The sequence below is a fragment of the Aquila chrysaetos genome, chromosome 17 (assembly GCF_900496995.4).
Source record: "Aquila chrysaetos chrysaetos chromosome 17, bAquChr1.4, whole genome shotgun sequence".
NCBI classification, from domain to species: Eukaryota; Metazoa; Chordata; class Aves; order Accipitriformes; family Accipitridae; genus Aquila; species Aquila chrysaetos.
The window spans coordinates 9,487,045-9,508,995 of record NC_044020.1 but is presented as its reverse complement, the minus strand read 5'-3'; the positions used below and the strand labels follow the sequence as shown (position 1 = coordinate 9,508,995).

The window sequence follows — 21,951 nt, the reverse complement described above, 5'->3', positions numbered from 1 at the left end:
AGAAAATCATGTCCTCTCAAAAATAAAGGCAATTCCCCATGGCTTGCTGCAATACGGCATCCCAGTGACAGGTAACCAGGAATGGCCTGCAGCGTGTTAGAAAAGATACTGCCAAGTAAACTACTATTTCTGTTCATGGATGGGACAAGGAAGGTTGCGATGCAAAGGTGGAACAGGGTGACTGGGCTGGCTGCATTGGGCGTGGAGGTACTTGCCCTGATAAGCGGAAAAAGCCATTAAAACATTAGGAGGAAGGATGGAGAGAAGTTAGAAGAATATGAGAGAGAATGAGAGAGAGTGAGAGGGAGGAGAAGCTGGGTCAGGGTGGGTCTGGAGAGATAGGAAGCCAAGGGTGAAGGAAAACTGGTGTGGAGCAGGAAGAAACAGCAAGGCTAGGAGAGAGGAGCTGAGGGCTGAGCGGACAGCCTGCGAGTACAGACCTGAGGAGGTGCCAGGTACCTCCCGCCTGTGTGCGAAGGGTGCTCTCCTGGATACTGTCCCAAATAAAGTATTTCATGGGAGTGCCCCAACTCCATCCCAGTCATGCATACGGGCCAGATATTGGGGTTAATCGATTAGCAGCACAACATGGTACCAGGATTCATTGGCTTCATTCTTTCTGGCCTATGTCTGAAGCTGAAATGTCCCAAGTCACACACAGCCTGAGCTGTGCCCTTTACTTCTTTATTTTATTTTCCCTTGTGCTTCTCTTAAACCATCTCACGCCCTCCTCTTAATTCCCTTTCCCCTCTTTTTTGGACCTCATTTTTACATCAGTCTCCCTGGCGCTGCCAACCGACCATTCCAAATCCCCCTCTGCCCCGGGACAAAAGCTGCACAGATGTGGGAAGGGCTGGCACTGGGAAAGCTAACGGCACTGTCATCCTGACCCAGCGGGGAGGCGGCTGTTTTACTCCGGGACAAGAGGCAGAGAAAGAAAAGGGGACCAAGGCACAGAGAGAGAGAGGACAAAATAACCCAATAGAAATCCGGAAGGGAAATGCATGAGTGAGATTTCTATCAAGGAAAACAGCAGGGGAGGAAATAAAAACAAAAGATAGAAATGTGTGGAGAGGTGGAGGGAGGGGGGAAAAAAAGAGAGAGAGAAAGAGAGCAAGCGACTTGGGGGCTAAAGAATGGCAGGATGGGGACAGGGAGGGGGGGGACGAGGACATGGGGGGGGGGGGAGAAGTTCGCATGAAAGGAGCTGAAAAGCATGACGCACTGAGGGGAAGCCCAGCTGAGACCACTCTCTTTCCTTAACATCTCCGATAGACTGTCTGTGTAGAATTATTAACTTTTTTCCTTCTCTCCTTCTGCCCCCTTCCACTCCACCAAAGCCCCTCTCCAGTTTCTCAGGAGGCAAAGCAGCCTGAGCTGGGGATGGGAGGAGGGAAGGGAAGGAGACGCTCAAAAGCAGCTGCCCTTTAGCTGAGCTCACTACAACATAAAAGAGACACTAAATGACCATATTTCAGAGGCATTTCCAAAATATACAGCACCATGCAGTCCGAAAGGCCTCCGGCCCACAGCACACCCTGCTCTCTCCAATGGATGTGGTTACAGCTAACCCCAGGAGACCCACAGCTATTAACCCCTGCCAGTCCCCTGTCCTGTCAGTCCTTTGTACAACTGGGGAAGAAGGGTATTTACTTTAAGCAGTAACGTCGGACATTATCAGCATTTCTGGGTGTTTATCTGTCAAAACCCTCTTTGTTTAATAATTTGATTGAGGTTGTTATCTGGGGGACAAAACTGGATTTGGTCCCTTGCCTTCAAAGAGGGAGTATTTTTACAATAATAGTAATCTGCAAAGTCAGAACTATTTCAAGCCTTTCCCCAAGTCCTCACTCCTCATTTTTACCTGATGTGAAGATTAACAGTGTCTGGTTTTTACTGCTAGCATCTTTTAGCTCAGAATTTCCACTGTAATCAGGTTATGGGAGCATGCCTTCCATTGTGACAGTCTCTCAGTCATGTTGACCTAAAATTTGGTAAACTTGCAAATTAAAATAGACTATTTTATACCTTGTGCCTTCTAGGAAACCTAAGCTGTTTTCTGCCTAGGCCCCTCACAAATGTCCACTACCTTAAAACAGTCTGCAAATCTAGACATACCAGCAAATGTCAGGTAAACTAACTCTCCCTCAGTGTTGCTTTCTGGTGACGACTCAAACTTTGTCCCTGACATACATCTCTGTCACGGCTTTCCAAAAGCCTTCTTTGGAACTCCTGAATCTGGTCAGGATGCAAATCCAAACTCACCAATGGCTCTTCACTACTGAATTTGCAGCGCTAAGAGTAATGAAAGCATCATCTTTCTTACCAGAGGATGCTATCTAATGAAGCAAGGACACTGAGGTTTGAGGTTACAGAAACGTTCAGGATGGGATGCTCTACTGACTGACCGTTCCATCAGAAGTTCCCACCACAAACTCCTAAGGCAACTGTAAACATCTTCCCTCTCTTCTGTTTAAAATTAAAATACCCTAGATGAATTACAGACTTCTTGCTTGTCTTTTGAGCCTCTAGGGAAGAGGAGAAAACAGGGAGAAGGCAAACAGAATGTCTTGTATAATGTTTATAAATTATAAATAGTTCACAACTGCCAGATAAAGACTCCAAGCCAAGTTTGATTCCAAATACAGATAATGATTTAGGAGGTCCTTTTTCTAAGAGACCTCCTTAAGCCTTCCTCAATTCTGTTTGTGTTAAGCAAGTAAACAGTTAACTCTTCTCTAATGTGTATGCATTAGGGTGTGAGACAGTTGCTGACTGCAGCAATAAACAGATGTGGTTCTGATACCTGCTGAGTTTGGCCCTCAGTTTCTAGCTATGTGTTTCTTAGCCCAGCTACAGACAGATCTTAAAAGGTGACCCTCCTACTACAAGCAAAAGACCCCTGATTTAGGAAGGCAGTCTTGAACAACAGACAGGTCTGTGCATCTGCCCTTCCTGCACAGGGGATAGAGAGAAACTGTTTTGCAGGAACAGCAGCCAACACAACTGTTCATGCAGCAGTAAGCAGCTGTTGTCCTGACACCTACTACATTGGTGCTTCAGCTGCTGTTCCAGGCTTGTGTTAGTCCACTGCTAAGTATCTGGCAATAGTACACAGCAGCCTCCTTGTGTGACTCACCACTATTTTTTCTAATTTGAGCAGGGCTATTTTCCTCCCCTTAACATCTGAAATCATTCTGATCAAGATCACAGAATAACCTCATCTATTAATGTACCCTGCGTGTTTGCAGAAGCATAAAGCCGTCTCCACAAAGGACAGCCTCGGCATCTCTACACCATTTTCCCTCCTTCATAATCCCAGTGCTATGGGCCCCACTCCTGTATCGCATTTGATTCACCCCACTGTTTTCAAACCAGGCAGTTAAAATTCCTGGTACGGTGGGTTTTGTCTTGTCTTGTTTTGTTGTTGTTGTTGTTGTTGTTGTTTTTTAAAGATACTCAGAAGATCTTCCCTGTGTGATTAATAATAAGTTTTCTCTGCTGTGTGCTGGAGGGTATTTTACAGTGGAACTCCTTAATTAATATAACTATCTCCAGCCATGTATGGGAAGCAGACAAACTACAGAGGAAGTGTGGCTGGGCAGAGGTAATTGCCAGAACAGGAGTAAGACTCATTTTTATCAAGGGTTGATATTAGCAGAGATGAGAAGCTAGATACAGGGAAAGCCTCAGATATTAGTAGCATTGGATCGGGTCTTATACAGTAATTAATGTTGAGAAGATGCCAGATGCCAGAGAACGCAACAGAAAAACAAGGACATTATGATGATGATGATGATTCAGCAAGAGAGCTCGTTTGTGACTGAGAAGTGCCCAGGGTAGAAATGAGTTTCATTAATTGCTTGGTGGGAGAAGAGAGGAGGCCTCTATTAGAGCATTGTCCCATGCAGTCTCTGATCCCCGGAGAATGTTAAACGAACAATGCGTTTGGAGAAGCCCAGAGGACGTATGTCTGGAAAGCTGCAAAAGCTTCCTGCCATCCTTGGGGATAAAGGGGGGAGAGAGGAACTGAGCTGACATTTGCTCAACCTTCTGGTTTGTCTTTGTCTAACAGTCCGTAATCCCTCACATTTCTCTATTCACTTCAAAAATTCCCATGGATTCCCTGCTCACATCCTTACCAGCTTAAATGATCTCATTTTAAATCTTCACCAAAGGAATGGTAACTGGGTCAGACTGTGACTAAGTTAAGGTATATGTGTCTAAGAAAAATCCTGGAGATGCAGCCGTGACAGTGAATTGGCACAGGTCACATGCAGTGTGAGAAGAGACCAGAGGCAGTATGAAAATTAAGTGAAATTATGTCTGCCTACAGAACTCAGAGGCACATATATGCACTGTGACTAATGAGATAATCCAGAGAAGTTAAATAGGAGGTAGAGTTAGCACTGGTAAGGCTTGTTAAACTGGTGAGAAAACTAGCCAATATTTGGATATAAGGCCAATTGCACTTAGCTACCTGTATGTGAGTGTTTATACATAAAAGAGTGAAAGAGCAATTCAGCCCCCTCAGTCAGATATTTAGGGCACAGTTCAGCTGCCCACACACAGATATTTTGTGCCATTCAATATGCCTACGGAACAAGCCTTGGGATGCATTTGGAATGACAGGGTTGCTTGCTTGGGCTTCAGGTGCCAGTCCAGCATGGGTCTCCTACAGGCCTTGTATGTTATCTTGTAGACCCATGCAGATGTCCTGGATATCCAAGGGCAAATTACATTAGCTAGCTATGTTTAGCTAAATAAATGAAGTGCACAGGTAACTGTCAGCTAAATCACTTGCTGGGCTCCAATGACTACCTTGACTAGGGTTGCCCTTGATCTAGTCATCCTAGAAGTCTGCTGCTGTCAAAGATGCTCTCCTCACTTCCATCTGGCACTGGAAGAGGACAGGTCTCCTCCAATACCTCTGCCATACCTGAACAAATGAACTGAGTCATAGATCTCTGTTGACAGTACAGGAACTTGGACCCATAGATTACCTGACAGCTACATGTAAACAACTAAACTTAGGAGTCAAGCTCGAGCTAAATCCCACCCCAGTTAAACACAAATGTTAACAGAGGGATTCTTGCTTCTTTCCTGAGTTGTGCTTTTTTATTCTCCCTGCAGTAATTTTTGAGCATTAGCTAACACTTATTCCAATTGCCAGAGGCAGTCTCTGTGTTTAGTGCTAACACTGCTGCTGAAATAATATAGCTGATTTTGACATCCAGAAGTCAAAATAGCCATTGATATTTTGAAGAGGGATCAGAGAAGAGCTACAGGAATGTTTAAAGCACTAGAAAACATTACCTACAGTGCAGAAGGCTGATCACTGGGACTTTAGCTCTGCATGCAGAGCAGTGACAATATTACTGTACCACTCTCCAGCAACCAGTGAACAAGATTACGGTAGTTCGACAGGCAGAAACTCCTAAATGTGACTGCCTCAAAAATACGTACACACACAAATTGCTGTATAGCCTGTGTAAGCATGCCTTCAATCCTGTTACTGACAAAGATAAAAAGAGTTGAAAGGAAAAAAAGGAAAACGGCATGATCACAACCTAAAAATGTAAATATAAAATGGAGATCATAAATTTTTGTTATCGTGTGGTCTTGAATCTAACAGAGACATAGTATTGGAGGGTTGGAAGGGAAGCTAGGCAAATCCAATCTGGAAATAAATGCATAGATTCCTAACCAGTGTGTTATTAAATACTGAAATAATACCAATAGTTGGATAGGCTATCCATCCCTGTAAATGTTTTAATGGAGATTAGACGCTTTCTACAACATATGCTCTAATTGAAAAACAAATTAGTTCAAAGGATTCCTATGCCATAGGTTCTAACTAGAACACCGCACTGCTTCTTCACAGCCCCCCAACTGATGCAATTGTGAAAACACCCACCCACGCTCCTCAACGGCCATCTTTATTTTTGTTTCTACAATTTCCCTTTATCTGGAGCCATCGCTGTCCTTGCTCCCACGTTCCTAGTCTCCTGCTCACACGTGCTGCAGGCGGACGTTTTGCTGAGGGTGACCACAGACGAGCGAGGGCACTTCCAGCCGCACGGTGTGGTTTTACCTGACTGGCACTTGGCTGAAGTACAGCTCTCTGTGGCTTTGCCCACTGTGACTTACCATGCTCTAGGATGTATTTCACAATCTCGCCATGCCCAGTCTTGGCAGCATGGTGTAACAAGGAGCAGTGATCAGGTCCTTGGATTAACAAATTGGCTCCTTTTTTACAGCATTCTATGAACTGGAAAAAAAAACCAAAAACAAAACACAGAGAAGGATAAGATGGAAGGAGCAGAAAAACAAATATGCAGGCAAATTATTTACTAATTTTCATAGGAGATCAGTACAAAAATTGAATAAAATTAAATAAAATATTACTTTAAAGCCAGCTTTTAGGCCCCAAGGAAAAAAAATATCTGAAACTACAAGCATTGACAATTATATGGGCTAAGAAGAACAGTTTGTATTTCCTAAACAATGAGGCATTGCTACTCTACCGGCAATGAATTATTGCTTGCTAACAATGCTTGCAAACCACTTCTAGTGAAGCAGTTGGGATGTTTTAAAATATATGTATTTGACAGAAAATTCTGGCTTCTCTACTGAAAATTCCAGTTTCTTCTCAGCACAGGAGACAAACCCTTTCTGAGTAAACCAGAAAACTCCAACTCAAAAATCGGCAGGGAGGCGGGGTTGAGCTGCCCCAGATCTTGCTTCTCACTCTCTGTCCCCTACCCGGGGCTGGTGGAGGGGGAAGCACTACGTGGGGTAAGAACGGGCAAGAAACAGCAACTGGCCAGGTCTCAGAAATGCTGCAAACTCGGGGCGGGGAGGGTTGCAGTGCAGATCACTGCAGAAAAGAGGGAAAGGATTGCGACAGTGGGGCATCATTTATGATGCAGTACATCCAAAGAAGGACAAGAAGTTTCCCTGTCAAAGCAAAGACGGGCAAAAAGTTTTCTAGAAGCAGAAAGGGGACAATAGTTTTTATGACTGCTGGTTGAAGGACTGCTCCCAGGATGCTGCAGCCACAAGCGCAGGGGCGGAGGTATAGAAGGGGCGCCTGCAGGCAAAGAGTTGGCCTAACAGTACTGTCATTTTTACAAATGGCTCCAAGCTGGCTTCTCGCAGATAAAATTGCAATCATTAATCACACTCCTCATCCAAATTCGAGGGCATGTTTTCAAATCCTGATTTGGCTACTGAAAAATGCAGCCCGAATAACTGTCAGACATGGAACTTCAGACTTTGGGCACAAAACATTTGTTCGTGGGTGCCTTTTCCTCCCAGTAACTAAAAATACCCAAGACACTGCATGTTTTGAGACATCCATCAGATGATAAAACAACAAGCTGAGGTTTGTTCTACCTGGTCTGGTGATTGCTTAGGTAGAAGTTAAGAAGTCTCTAGCAACTCCAGGGGCTCGGCCCCCAACCTCACTGCCGTAAAATATCCTTTACTGTGTAAGGCTGTCAGAACTACCCTGCTGTTCAGTGTTGCGTTTGCCAGTATAGTAATTTCCCTGTTAGTAACTGACACATTGCTCTGTGCAGTGTGGTATGAATCCTGGGCTGAAAGGTGCTGTCTAACACCAGATCCTATTCACTCGGATTTCACATCTCACCTGGCTGATGTGTTCCCCTAATACTCAGGGTTTCCTGGAAAGGCTGTAAAATGGCACTTGCCAGCAGTCCCTACAGCAGTCTGTTTATGTTTTGAGCAGAGGTGTGATAAAATTTACAGTATATCAGACTTGCAGAAAGCCATGAAAAAGTGGACACTCAGTGCTCTGTACTTACCTTCAGCAGATCACCAGCTATGACTGCCTGTAAAAGTGCTGCAAAAGACAAACAGAAAACGGTTAGGCAGAAAGCATTATGCATGTAGCCTCACAGCTGAGAACATAGCTCACAGCACGTGCAAGTTAAGACCAATGCCTCAACCCACTTGCATTCTCATATACTATCAAAACCAATGCAAATCCTGCACTGGCAAGTACATGGAAGACTGCCCACGTTGCACGAAAGCTGTAGGGACATCGAGCCAGTGTTTCCAATGCTGCCCTGGAACTGCATGCTTCTATCTGAATTTTTGCCTTGGGACTCTTCAGGGACCTTTCAACAGTGTCCACAGGGTGGGCCCAAGTCTCTGGCACCTGGGCTGTCACTGAGATGTCAATGTCAAACACAGAGAACCTGAAAGCATCCTTAGACCTCTCAGACTTTATTCATACTGATGGTGGAGTGGTCAGTCAGTCTCAAATGCATTGAGATTCTCAAGCTGCAGATGAGTAGGTGGCAAAATAGAAATTTCTTAATAATTATTTGTATTAGAAAAACATTTTGACATGCCAGTGGGCAGCAAGTCCTCCAGGTTTGGCAGGCAGGGTCAAACCCAGAGCAGGAGTCAGTTCCCCCCTTTTTAGCCTTTGTAGTTTAAACAGACACAGAAGGAAAGAGAGACAAAGACAGGCAAAGTGAACAAAGCCTTACAGCAAGGCAGGGCAGAGCTGTACACAGAGCCGGGAGCTGCTCACTACCCGCTACTGTCTGCCCCGTGCCCGTTAAAAAGAAGGCAGGCAAAAGCCTGGGACTCTGTATTGCCCTATGTATAGGCTGCATTCAGCTCAAAACACCGTGGTGGCAAGTAACCACAAACATGAGAAGTTGTTACAAATCTACTGCTATGCAGCTATTTCCTCCTTTTTTCCTCCCTCTCCCTATCATGATATATATAGTAAAAACCAATTATGAATAATCTTTCTGGGAAAGCACTTACTTGGTTTGCATCTTAGAAAAAGCATTAAACATCTGCCTCAGTTCATACTTCTTCAAGAGTGCCTAAGCCCATTTCTATCTTCGAGTCTAGGCAGCGCAATCAAGTTAAGCATTTGCTCAAGTGCCATCCTTGATAAGGATGCCAAAAGCTCACGTAGGGAGGAACAAGGGGAAAAGAAAACCATAGTATAGCCTTGCCTCTGAAAAATAACACACAGGAAACTACACAGTGTGAATGCCATGAGGAACTTGTTACAGCTTCAGAAATGATGACACATCCAAGCCCAACACTGCAAAAGAGGAAGGGTGTGCAAAGACGACTCGACAAATGTCCCTTTGAAAACACCCGGGGTTGTGCTTGGCTTTCTGGTCTCAGCAACGCCTCATGCCCTGGCCATGCAGCAGCAGGAAAAGCAAAAACCCAGTCCAGCAAAGTTCTGCCTTGGGAAAACAGTAGCACCAATTCTTGTAACACTGGATTTAGGGCAGTTTTACAGTGACCATGAGTTAAACTAAGTCCTGCAAATCCCCCTGGCATCTGGGGAGCAAGGGCACAAGGATTTGAGGAATGCAAAAAGACAAACATCAGCAGGTAAGAGCTAGAACTGGAAAAATACACGTACATCTTTTCTTCAGATTTAATTTTCAGTGGTTTACGCCCTTCTGCTTTTTTCCCAATAGTTCTAACACTGGCTCAGCCCAAATTAACAGCAGAGCAGAATTTAGCCCTTGTGTGATTCATTTTATCTTTTTCCTCCTTTTTCTCTGATCTGGTCTCACTGCCACATTTATTCTGTGGGCTACTGGAGTCTGGACTTGTATAAATGTTTTGCTCTGCTCACACACACAAAAATCAAATGAACTGGTGACACTAGCTTTTCATTGCCTTCTACATCCAGTATTTTAAGACATGGCTTCCCTGAAGTTACTTCCTAAGAGGCAGAGATACATTTTCTTATGCAAACCATGCTTAAGATTATAGTTCAGAAAAGGCAGGGGAGACATCTAGAAAACTATGAAGTGAAAAGAAAAGCCTGGCAAGCTGTCAGAAATCTTCTACGTTGAGTATCCGTAACCAGAAGTTGGTTTGGTGATAAGGCTATTAGGATAAAGCAGCTCTAAAACACATTCAACATAATTAGACCAATCTTTTCCTCTCTTTCCTAAGCCTCCAATCCAGTAAAGCATTTAGGCAGGTGCTTAGCTTTGAGGCTAATCACATTCTTTTCACCAAGTCTACCTGCACACTTAAAATTAAGTGCTTAGCTAGAGTAGAACCTATTGCATAGATGAATACATTACAGATCAACAAAACCAGCTGGCATAACAAGCAGATTAGACTACAGTAAAATAATTCAGTGCTGTAAAGCCAGGATGCTGGAAGACTTAGAAGCTATTGAACTAGAAGTGGAGAAAGGTTCTTTAGAATAGGGAACACATTTACATAAACACATGAATATTGCTTAGCACACTAACCCCATAAACCCAAATGGGCCTGCTGGGCATATTGAGGAGGAGGGTGAAGATGGCAAAAATCACCTGGTGGTTAAAGAGGTGGTAAAACAAGCAAGCAGATGGCATTGACAAGAGAGAGCAGACTGAGGAATTGGACAAAAATGCTGTTAACATGCAATGCCAGGCTAGCTTAAAATTAAAAACATTAAAGTGAGAATGGTTTTATTTCTTCTGAGCAACACTGCGCGGCTGGTGCAATATATAACATGAATTATGCAACTGTTTTATCATATCATAAAATACCTTCAGGTCTTAAAGATGCCTCAAAAATTACTTGATTTAATAAATATTTAAATCAGGTCATTATTTTCTCAACTTCTCCTAAGACAAGCTTTTGTCATGACTAGTAAAAATGTTTTATTACCTTTTTCATTTATTTAGCAAGCAGATTTATGGCTGATGAAAGGTGACAGCTTGACAAGACTGGAGACTGAAGTGCTCTGTCCATATAATGAGGAAGCACTCAGTCTGCCGCGGTGGTAGACTCCCCAGGCTGCCTTCTCAGCGAAGCTCAGCCCTCTCTACCAGCACAGCCCTGCAGACAGCCCCTGCTCCATCCCTGACCTCTCTGGTGAAACTGCCAGCAAATGTGTCAATCACTGCCCAGGGTGATGGATCTTGACAGAAACAATTACCTGCTAGGATATGGACAGCCAGAAATGCAGACTATGTATGTAAGAGCTGCTAGAGATTAGCAACTTTTAGCTTCCACTGGGTGAATTTTGAGATGAGGTTCTAACCACCCCTGTGGGCCAACTTGCAAAAGAAACCTCATTTAAAAAAACCCAACAAGCAAATAAACAAACAAAACCAAACAAAAGCCCCACCCCCAAAGGAAAAAAAAAAAAACAACAAAAAACCCATACACTTGACTTATAAATTAAATACTGAACAGCTACAAGTGGATAATGCACTAACAGAAGAAAAGCCATGTTAAAAAGGCTGCTAATTGAATTCTGGTAATGCCGCAAGCTAGTGCAGCTTAAGACACAGGAAAAACACCTACTAGTACATCCACACATGCCAAAACCAATACCTTTCCTGTGGTATGCATCACTCATGTTATTTCTATGTTAGTGTCCACTGTTTCTACTGGAAACAGCTGGTTTTATTTCATATTCTAAAAATATATGTTAATGTCACTGAGTTATAATAAACATTTTTGTTTCCCAGCCATAAAATTAACCTACTAAATCACAGTCACTCTCTGGTTCTGCATGTGAAGTCAGCAGCATTAAAACAGCGCTGCAAAATCAGTCATTAAACACTGGGAAATAGAAAACAAAGGAGTGAGGTATTTGTACCCAGTGACTTCAGAGGCTGCGAGATGCCTAGGAGACCTCACAGGGCTGCCTGGATGGTCAAAAGAGAAAATAACCCTCCACAGAAAGTAACCTGTCTTCCCTGCAATAGTTCCTGTTGCACATCTCCCTCCACGGACTACAGAAGTTCTAGGGAAAATAACCTCCAACGTGCAGTATCTAAATTAAGAGCCAAACTAAGACAGAGAGGGGATCCTTCAGAATGGCATGATGCCAGGAGACACGTCTGATCCCTGCGAGAAGGACCACCAAACAAGTACAAAATGGGGGGTCCTCCTTTTAAAGGTTTCCAAGGTATGATAGTCCTGGGACCAGGCAACGCTCACGGTCTTAGAAATTTTGGGAGCTCTTTGTATAACATACAGGTGCAGCATCAGAACACCTCATAAATGTAAGGGCTAACAAAGACAGACCTATGACTGCAACACATCAAAAGAAAACAGCAGGAGAGGTGCAGAAGTCATAGCCACCATCTCGCTCACTTCAGAAGCAATGAAAATTCTCAGAAGCATCACAAGTAAGAAAAACCTCAACCAACAAGTACTCCTTCCCATCTGCCCTGCAGGAAAATTCCCTATTGATCCCAAAGCTGCTCATCAGCTTAACACCAAGGACATAAGCAGGGCTCAGCACCAGGCTACTATCATGCCAGAATTTTGCTGCTAAAACACTTTCAGAAAGAACATGGAGAAAAAAATTCTTATAAACCCTTGTAGGTGACATCTCAGGATCACAAGGTTCTTTGTTTAAAGTAGGTTGACATGGAAGATATTAAATAAGTTAGTTAAATAATCATTAGTGAGTCAGTGAGAGGAGTTGGCTTTCACTGGAAAGGATCTCGAAGAACAGTACAGTTCTGCAGTCTGCCACTGTCAGTGGTACAGGAATAATGTGTCTTTTTAAGTGAGTAAAAGTTATTCATGAACAATAAATATCTTCCAGGTTTTCCACTACTGCTATACAAACTAAGCCACAGCAAATGCTGATAAAAACGTATGGCTATTTTGAAGCTTTCACCATCGCCAGACAATTCTTTAGTGAGGGTCTAAGAACTGTCACTCGAGGGAGCAGAATTATGTAAAACTATGTTTTAAAGTATAAGTAGCACAAAAAGGAGTTGTCACATCGATGACTAAAATGCAGCCAGTCTGAGATCTATGAATGAAATGCAGTGTGAGAGCAAAGTATTATTTGCAATAATACATCTTACCATGGGTTAAAAAATACCAGGCTAACAATTCATCTGATCAGTGTATGACCATGGAAATTAAGCACATGGGAAATTATGGCAGAATTCAACTACTGTAACACCAACAGAATTAGGGCTCATAAAATCTTTAGCTCTTTCAAAAGACACAATAAGACAGCTGATGATCTGAAGTGATCAGGACCTTGTAAAAACCTGATTTATCAGGCAGTGCCTGCAACCATCCAGCCCTTCCTAAGGCACTGATTCAGCACTTGGAATTGATATGCCATCCACATTTCAGTGCTGGATGTTTCTTACTGGTTAGAGGCAGCTAATGAAAAATATTAGATGTTAAGAGCTTTGGTGTGAGGTCCCCAGAATTTGAGCCTCAGTGTCCACCACCATCTCCTGCTAGATTTGCTCAGGGGAATGATTAAGGAACACCTCATGAAATACTGCCTCGTTCAAACCTTGCTGAGCTGATAATGAAGAAGAAACTGCAGCAGAAGGTGACATCATCAAATTTCTTGAGAGTTATTAAACTTAACTTGGCCTATCATTAGCTTCCAGAACATTTCCAGCTCTTTATTGCTGTTGTAGACTTTGTGAAATTAATAGTCAGAAATTTAAAGTAATTACTGCTTTACACATTGAGAAGTTAAAAGCTGACCCTGACTAGAAGAGTGCTTTTACACAGCTGGAGTCTTCTGAGCTGTTAAAGATCAGCATTACAGAAATGATAAAAAAACAAGCCCTCGTTCTTAATTTCCCACTAGTTTTATAGAAATCAATAATAACTTCTATTTCAATCACTCAAAAAGCTATGCTCTCAAGTGAGTGTGAAGTCCATATAGATTATCATTCAGAAATACATTCTTTTCTCTGTAAACAACAATTTGCTTGTAATAGCTTTGTACAATCCAGTAAAGATCAAATCTAATATGAAAAACTGACAGTAACATAACTTACCCAGAAATGTACAGAACTGACTTTTTCCTACTCTAGCCATGATCTTCAACCTTGGCCTGCAGATGAAAGGGGTGAAGGACACCCCAGGGAATTGGTTTGTGGACTACTTCCCTTCCAAGACAACTATGAAAAACAAGCATCTAAGATATAGAGCCGCACATACACTTGACATTTCTGAAGGGTCTGCCAGCCCCATAGAAAAGTTTTAGGCATCCATGGAGAAGAAAGGTTGCAAATCTCTGCATTTGAGCTTTTACAAACCCTTTACCTCTTCCCAATATTTAATCTGCTTTTACAGTTACAGAAAAAACCCCCGACCTTTAAAATATGTATGCCAAACTGTCCACATAACTGAGAAATTAAATTACAAAATTAATAACACTTTGTTGGAATAACTGTGAGCTCACAGGTCTTTGATCTACAGACAATCTCAAGTCTCACCAAAGCTGATGATGCTTGAACATTTCTCTTTGAAGCTAAGCTGAGTGGAAGGAGCAATTAAATGTTTCTTCATGTATTTTATGCACCTGCAAGTACTGGAAGCAACTAAAGAAGACCATGAAAAAAAGTAAACAAATGTTAAGCTTTGTGGGTTGAGGGGTCGAGGGGTCTCCCAGATGCTGGCAAAACCTCTGGAAATAAATGGTTAAATCTTTGTGTGAGTATAAGAGAGGCAAAAGGCTAGCAAAAATAAAAGCAGCAAAAGCGAAACATCTACTGTGCACACTTGCTTGAACTTCTGCACAAGAAAATCGCTGCTTCTGTGTTCACTGAAAAAGGACAAACAGATGTCAAAGAAAAGAAAAAAGAAAGCTGTCACCGAAAAGGACAAACATCAAACAGCTGTCTGACTCTTACAACCAAATTTTCCCCCTGATAGAGTGGGGCAAAGGTCCCTGAATATAGGCTAACTGGTTGGGCCAAAAAGCTGCACCAAGCCCCCGTAAGGGACACTCACCCCTTTGGAGCCTGTTATTATAACAGCACACAACTTACGCCAAGATAAGGACACAAAGATTTGGTCCTATCAAAACCATCAGGACTGAATTTTTCCTTACAGCTGTGTACAGGAAAAAAATGTCCGTTTTCATGAGAATACCCTGTAAATACAGCTGGTGTACTGATGGGGAATCTGCCTGATCATAAAGCTTAGTAATGCTGTTTGATGGCAAGACTCTTGGGTATATCCGAGTCAGGTGTTAACATACATCTTATTTTCTTTTTATTCTGATTTTTACCTCCACATTGAACTAAAGCTGACATACAGTAAAAGAAAAAAAAAATTCTTGCACCAAACAGAAGAATATTTTTGCACAATTTTTAAACTTTGGTGCTGAGCAATCAAAATGGAACAGCTTCAGCAAAAAGATGGCTAACAGACCAGGAGAATCAGTCTCACATTTCAGTGCTCAAGAAAGAGGACACATTATAACTAAACAAGGGGCATTTTGATGGGGAACCTGATTGCCTGTAAGCCTGAAGAGACATCAACTTATAAATGCAATTATAGCTTAAAAAGAAAAAAAGTCTCTCACTAGCCATTTTAGAAAGTCTAGCCTTCTACGTCAGCAACATCTCTTTCTAATCTAACATCAGCCATGAGAAAGACGATGCTGGCGGTCTACATCTGAAGCAGCTGCCTGGCGTGGGAACGGGGAATGGGGAAAGGTTCCTGGACTTGCTAGAGGAGTTCTGCCTCAGCCTAAAGACTGCATGAGAGCCATGATGGAAATATGACAGTAAAAATACATGCAGTTTAGAGGCTTCCTGCCTAGAACATGGTATTTCTCATGCTGGCTAAAGCAAAGACTCACTGATTTTTAAAATTGTTCCAAACTGTATCTGTTTGCTGCCACTACCCACTGTCCTAAAGAAACAGGTGGTAAACAAGATTTCCCCACATGATTTCAGCTTTGGGAAAGGCTTAGGCTTCTTAGGGAATCTGAGAGCAATGGCAGGAATCTAGGTAGCTCACGACAGCAGTGCTGTGAGGCACTGCTTCCATGAAAGACAACCAAATAAAGAGCCTGAGAGCTCAAAACGATCCCAAGAGACCAAGAAAACCGACAGTGCGGCAACCTGCTGCAACCAAAAGCTTAAAAGCACATCAGCTGAACAGCAGCCAGACACAAATGTCTGATGACTATTCAGCAAGGGGAATATTATGAAGGCCTTCACACAGCATCTCGAGCTAATCCATCCGTACAGGAAAACGTGTGCATAAGCACACATTCTCCTGTGGTTTGAGAGACACTTTTGAAGCACGCTGGCCCTCTGAATAAGTCATACCTCAATAACATCTATTTCTAGGATTGCGCGAAGAGGTAGAAAACCCTTCTAAGCATTTGTGGGCTGTGCTTTAGTTACAAAAGCACCACATCCTGTGGAGGTTCAAAGGAGAGAACTGACACAGTTTTAACTGCATCTGTTTGCCTAACTTGGGAACAAGACAAAAATTTTAACATGCAAAAAATCATCTATTACTCAGGTGGTTATAAATATGCATTACAAACTTTTTCCTTTTAAGGATTTTAGATTCAAACATCAGACAGCACCGAACTACTGTTTAGAGAGGGGAAAAAAAAAGAAAATAACTACACAGGCTTGCTGGAGGGAAAGAAAGGCTAAATTCTCACTTACACAGAAGTCCCTTCATACAACTCTGGAAGGATAAAGAGGCTTTCAAGCAGATGTAAATTACACTCAAGCTGCCTTTAAGGCCCCATTTGCACTGTCAGAGTAGTTTAAAGGTACTTTGATGCCAATTAGAGTCCACCCTGAATTGTTTATGTGGCACTGGTGCTGAGCTGAGAGTGAAGTTGATAGTTAGGAGTGGAAGTATTCAGACCCTAATGCCGAACTTTTCCTGCAAGACCCTTTAACACAGATTTACAAAAGGAAGGGATGACCATAAAGAAAAAGGACTTCCTTTGTAAATGGTCCAAAACCCCAAAGAACAGTTGCAGATAAACTAAGTACCATCTGGCAGACATCATCACTTTATTCCTCTCCTTTTCCCTACCACCATTTTTATTTTAAGCCAAGACAGTAACAATTAACGTCATTTTCAGGAGCGATGTGGTGGGGGAAAATGTCTCTGATCAAGCGAGAACACAAGGCAGGGAAGACTTTAGCTGAGTAATGCAGCCACTTTATCAACAGAGTGGCATTACTTTGGCAGGAAGAGAGTTCTAGGTAAAATCATTAGGCAATGGCTTATTTTTTATTTAAAAATAAAAAGGATAGCAAAAAAAGGAACATTGTGGGCCACACTGTTCCTCCTCCTTCCCTGACTTGGTGGGCCATTACTATCAGGTTTTTGCCACTGCAAGGCTGGCTGCAGTGCCTCTGCCTGGTAATATCTAAGCAACTCTTCCTCACCAAGCTAGGGCTTCACAGTAGCCCTGTAAAGAATCTGAAAGTCAGTTCAAGCATTTGTTTTCTGGCCAGAGTCTTTGGTGGGTGGAATGAATTGTTTTCTTGTTTTACTTTAACAAGTTGCCACTCTTATCTGACCATGAGCAGCCTCCACCAGAGACAAAAAACAGGAGTGAAGTAGGTTGCAAGGTTACCCAGGGCTTCTACTTGAAAATAGGTGCCCTGATTCAGACAACACATTCCTTACTCCTGCTTCCTCCTGAGGGGAAAAGAATAATGGCAGTGGCCATCTGGAAAGAAACGTTTCCCAGTTTTTCCCTATTACTCATTCAGATGCCCACATCTGCCAGACCTCTCCCTCCCAGCTGCCTACTGACCCCTCAGCCTGCTTAGATATGATGAGAGCTGGCATGTAGGCACCTTTTAAAGGTTGTGGGCAGAGAGGACGTCCCCCAGCCTTAGAGAAGTGCCTTGACAGAATGCTTTCTCTTGCTATGGGAACCATGGGTCTGCACCGATACCAGCCTCTGCTGAGCTGAGAAGTAAATGAACAAACTCAGAGCAGATCCCCAAGCAACTGTTGGCTCAGCTGGCCACAGACATACTTTCAAAACACTATCCAGGAGGGCTTTCTTCCCAAAGTGGCTAATTAATCAAAATAAATACCTGCAGTCAGGAGCCCCCCCACTGTACTGTCTTTGATTTGTTCAGAGAAAGCATTCCAAGACATCTCAATTTGTTGCTAGGTAAACGGCTGCAACATCACCCTGAAGAATACAGCTTCTCAGCTGGAGCTGTGTGAATCCATCCTCTCTCTTTTGAAGGAATCTGTCTACAAAACAGAGGTGCTTTTTTTTTTTTTTTTTTTTTTTTTTTTTAATTCTACCAGCACTGAGGTGTTTGGATTCATCTGTAGTACCCTGCTCATCCTTTTATTCAGGATGGCAGGATGCTTAAAAAACTCTTGAGGAGAACATCCCTTTGCAGACTGTGACTAGCAAGACTAGTGGGCAGCGGCTCCAGAAAGAAGAAAGGAGGTTGAGAGAGTGAAGTCCATGTTCCCACAGGCCACCAGAGACAAGAGGAAATCCCATGTATTGGAGGTCCCAGGAAGTTTTCTCAGCTCTTGTGCTCTTTTCTGGGGCTCCTACAGCCACCTTCCTCCTCGCGTGGGTTCAGACTTCCTCTCTTTAATGGAGCAGACAGCACTGGAGCAAATACTATAATGCACAGGACATTCTGCCTCCAAGGCAGGAGCAGATATTGCATAGCAAAGCATTTTGCTGTATGGGACAGAGCTGCCACTGCCTTCCATGCACACACTTGTTCACTCCCTTCCTTATAATTCATACAGCAGTTCTCTCCATCCAGAGGGACATCTAGAGACAGAATTACACCTCCCGCTCCAAGCTTCCAGTTTGAACCTAGGCCAAGCAATCCCTGTGGAAAACTCTACTAATAGAGGCTAATTTGAAGGTCACCATTATAAACCCACTTCACTCCTAATGCACTCCTGGCTCTACACAAATCCCTCCTAAAAGCAGGATATCCAGACTGGATGACTCTAAGTATCATCATGGAACCACCATCTGCCAGAATCTGAAAGACCTTTGAGTGTCGCTGTTCATCTTTCCAAGCAGAAAAATCGTCCTTCATCTTCATCTGTTGTATAATATTATGATATTGTAATAACCAACTGTCTCCAAAATTTCTGCTTTAAATATATTTGCCTCTTGTCTTAATTTCTCAGTTGTCCTCTATTCCTTCATTAATTTGGAATCTATTGCAGGAAAAAAAAAAAACCAAACACAAACCCCGAGTTTAATCACAGCAAAACTTGCTAGAAGTTATGCTGATGCAGCAAAAAAGCATGTCTGCTAGAAGCAAACAACGCAAAAAGCCCAGTTTCAGGGGTTTATAGAGAAACAAGAAGAGCAAGAAAACAGGGACATAAATGTTTGGAACTTCCTGTCTCCAGATCAGAATGCAACTCAGATACATAAGGATTAAGCACTGGGGTTGACTGCTACTTGAGGTGCATTAGTATAGCCACTTAAAACTTTGAGTAGTTCCATCAAAGGCAAGGTTCCTCTGTTTGAAGTTAGGAAAACCAGTATTGAGCTGCATCAGCTCCAAGTTGCCATTAGATAAATAACATGCCAACATCCACACACCATTAATAGCACCACTCAAGAGTTTTCTGGTATTTTTTTCAGAACACTGAAATGGAAATGGAACTCATTGTACTTTTTTTGAAGAGCTTTTCCCTCAGTTGCTCAGGTGATGATGAAGAACAGCCAACTCGGTCACATAGGGTAACCAAAGAATGGTAAAGATAACCCAATGAAGCTAGACCAAAGGTAATGTAAAATGTAAGATTATTCAATGCATTAGCATAGTTAAAATTTGTAGACAGATTTCTGCAGGCTGTCTGTGAATAAGAGTGGGCAAGGCACGATCTAGCATACATACAATGTACAGTGCAATACTGAAAGGTGCTAGATGAAGGAAGGGTTTGGTAAACCTCAACCATTCACCTAACAATAATCAGGCAATGACTGTGTACTGGCCAGGCGATGCATTAGAAGTCTGTAAGTCTGCATTCCCGTCACAGTACTATATCTGATCTAGAAATAATAGATATGGTTTCTTCAATAACTTCCAATAGCTTCAGACCTCCTAAGCATAAGACCGGGATCTTTATGGAGTGAAAGTAGAGCAGGTGGTACCATTCACTAAGAGGGGAGCTGCCTGTCCCCTCCTTCATGACATCCACCAGGTCTTCTGCGGCCTTGCCACTTGCCCATTGTTGACTCTCAGCCAAAGAAAGACCATTGTCCTCCAAGGCTGCAGGGCATGTAACTGCACCAGGGCCCACGTGGCTGAGCAGGTAACCCTTCCATTTTGTTCTTCAGAGTCATCACTCTAATCCCCTGGCTAAACGACTATGCTTTGGTATTTACTTAGTTTGTTCCATTTTGTCAGTCAGTTAGGGAATTTGGGGATTAGGGGTTTTGTCTGCACTGCTTCTGGTTTGTTTGGTTTTGGTTTTTTTAATTATTAAAAAAAAAAAAAAAAGAAAGAAAAGGAAAGCAGATGATGATTTCACTCTTTAGTTATGTATTTCCTAACTACCTGTACCAAGAACAGAGACACAAACCTTTTAAAATCTTTAAAAGCTTTGGGTTTTTTCTTTTGAAGTTTGGGATTTTCTAGCAGTACTATTTCCCTTTCTGCGCAGATTAAAATGGCTCTGTTTTGTAACTGATAAAGGTGCCCTTAACACGTGTCCACAACAAGGAGCATTGTGTGCTGTTACAATTGTTCAATAGATGCCCAGTCCCAGACAGATGGTGCTTTATCCTCACCCTCTCTTCAAGACAGCATAATGCATTGTCCTGTCAGGGATTAATGGAAGTGCCACTCACATTTGATGCTAATTCTGGTAGCAACTCTGTTACTACACTACACATGCTACAGCTACTGCTGGCAACTAATGCTTGAAGCAGGCAGCCCACACTGGAGGAGAAGCAGGACATTCAGAAACCAAAGTGAGGAGTACAATGCAAGAGTCTATGCAGAATTCAACCTCATGGTCAAGGGTAAAGAGGCATTTGAAAAGGAAGACAAGGATGATGGAAAGAAAAGAAACACAGAGAAGCAGTAGAAGAGAAATGGGGACTGAAGATTGAAGCAGAGAAAATGAAGATCAGGAACCAAATGGGAAGTTAAAACAAAATATCCAACACAACAGAGAAAGTGCCTTTTCTCAATAACGGCCAACACATCACATCATCAGAAAATTAGCACTAGAAATGTGCCCCATAATAGGGAAGAGCAGCTGAAACACAGCACGTAGAGTGATGCCAGTGAGGATATGTTATTCTACAGTTGGATCTTACCCCACTGTGCGCCCCAAAGTATTACTGCCTTATAAAACTGTATATGAATGTTTAACATCTTGAACAGGCACACAGTTGAGCACTCATTGTTAATGAAAATAACAGTCTCAGAACTGACTCCTGGATACCTACTCCAAGAAAAATATACCAGGAGAGGTCTGCATAAAGACCACAAAAGACAGGCCATTCAGAGACAAGTTTTCAGCTGGACCCTCTATTTTTCATTTAGATAAGAGATTTCAGAACCAAGACTAATTTGAGATGCTTCCATACATGCATGAAGTGGACTGAGAAGAACCTAGGCTCAAAAGAGCTTGTGCTACAGCACTTTTTTCACATTTTCCTTCTGGTACTGTGCTCATTTACCATGGTCTCTACGTGGCATAGCGGGAGAGAGGAAATCCAAGCACTGGACCTCTCTTTCTGAAAAGTCACTGGGGCATGGAATATCTTTTGTGTTTGAGAGAAGCTCCTACATATTTACATGGATGACAAATCTAGTTAGATAATCCACGGTCACAAAACACAAAACTTCTAATAAATAGCACTGTCGCATCACTAATTGGTCAAGGGAACATAGGACTTTCACTCTGCATTTCGGAGGAGGTTTCTTATGGGAGAAAGGGAAGAGAAGGAAGGAAGAGGCTATTCAGAGATGTTTATCAAACCTGAAAAGCCAGACCCTGGCAGCAGATGGTAGATGGCAAACAGGAAGATTTTGTGAGAAACTAGAACAGTATAAAAATAGTGGAAAGAAGGAAAGAATTATGACAGCAGGAAATGCTAAAGTTTAAAGATACGCAAGGAAATACATTTACACTGTCTGTTACTCCATTAATAGATAAAAATGGAGCAATAGAATAAATGCA

General features: G+C 42.5%; 1 protein-coding gene across 10 annotated transcripts in view; it reads right to left on the bottom strand.

Annotated features, from left to right (window-relative positions):
• The window catches only part of DGKI (diacylglycerol kinase iota), a 226,258-nt gene that overhangs the window by 8,566 nt on the left and 195,741 nt on the right, over nucleotides 1-21,951 (bottom strand). For 8 of the 10 annotated variants that reach the window (XM_030040170.2, XM_030040167.2, XM_030040168.2 and 5 more), the window contains 2 exons: nucleotides 7,830-7,867; nucleotides 6,151-6,271 (listed from right to left, as the gene is read on the bottom strand). In XM_030040170.2, the coding sequence (XP_029896030.1) occupies nucleotides 6,151-6,271; nucleotides 7,830-7,867 (159 nt within the window). Of the gene's footprint in view, nucleotides 1-6,150; nucleotides 6,272-7,829; nucleotides 7,868-21,712; nucleotides 21,811-21,951 lie in introns of those variants that run through there. The other 2 variants (XM_030040174.1, XM_030040172.1) reach the window with 2 other exon arrangements.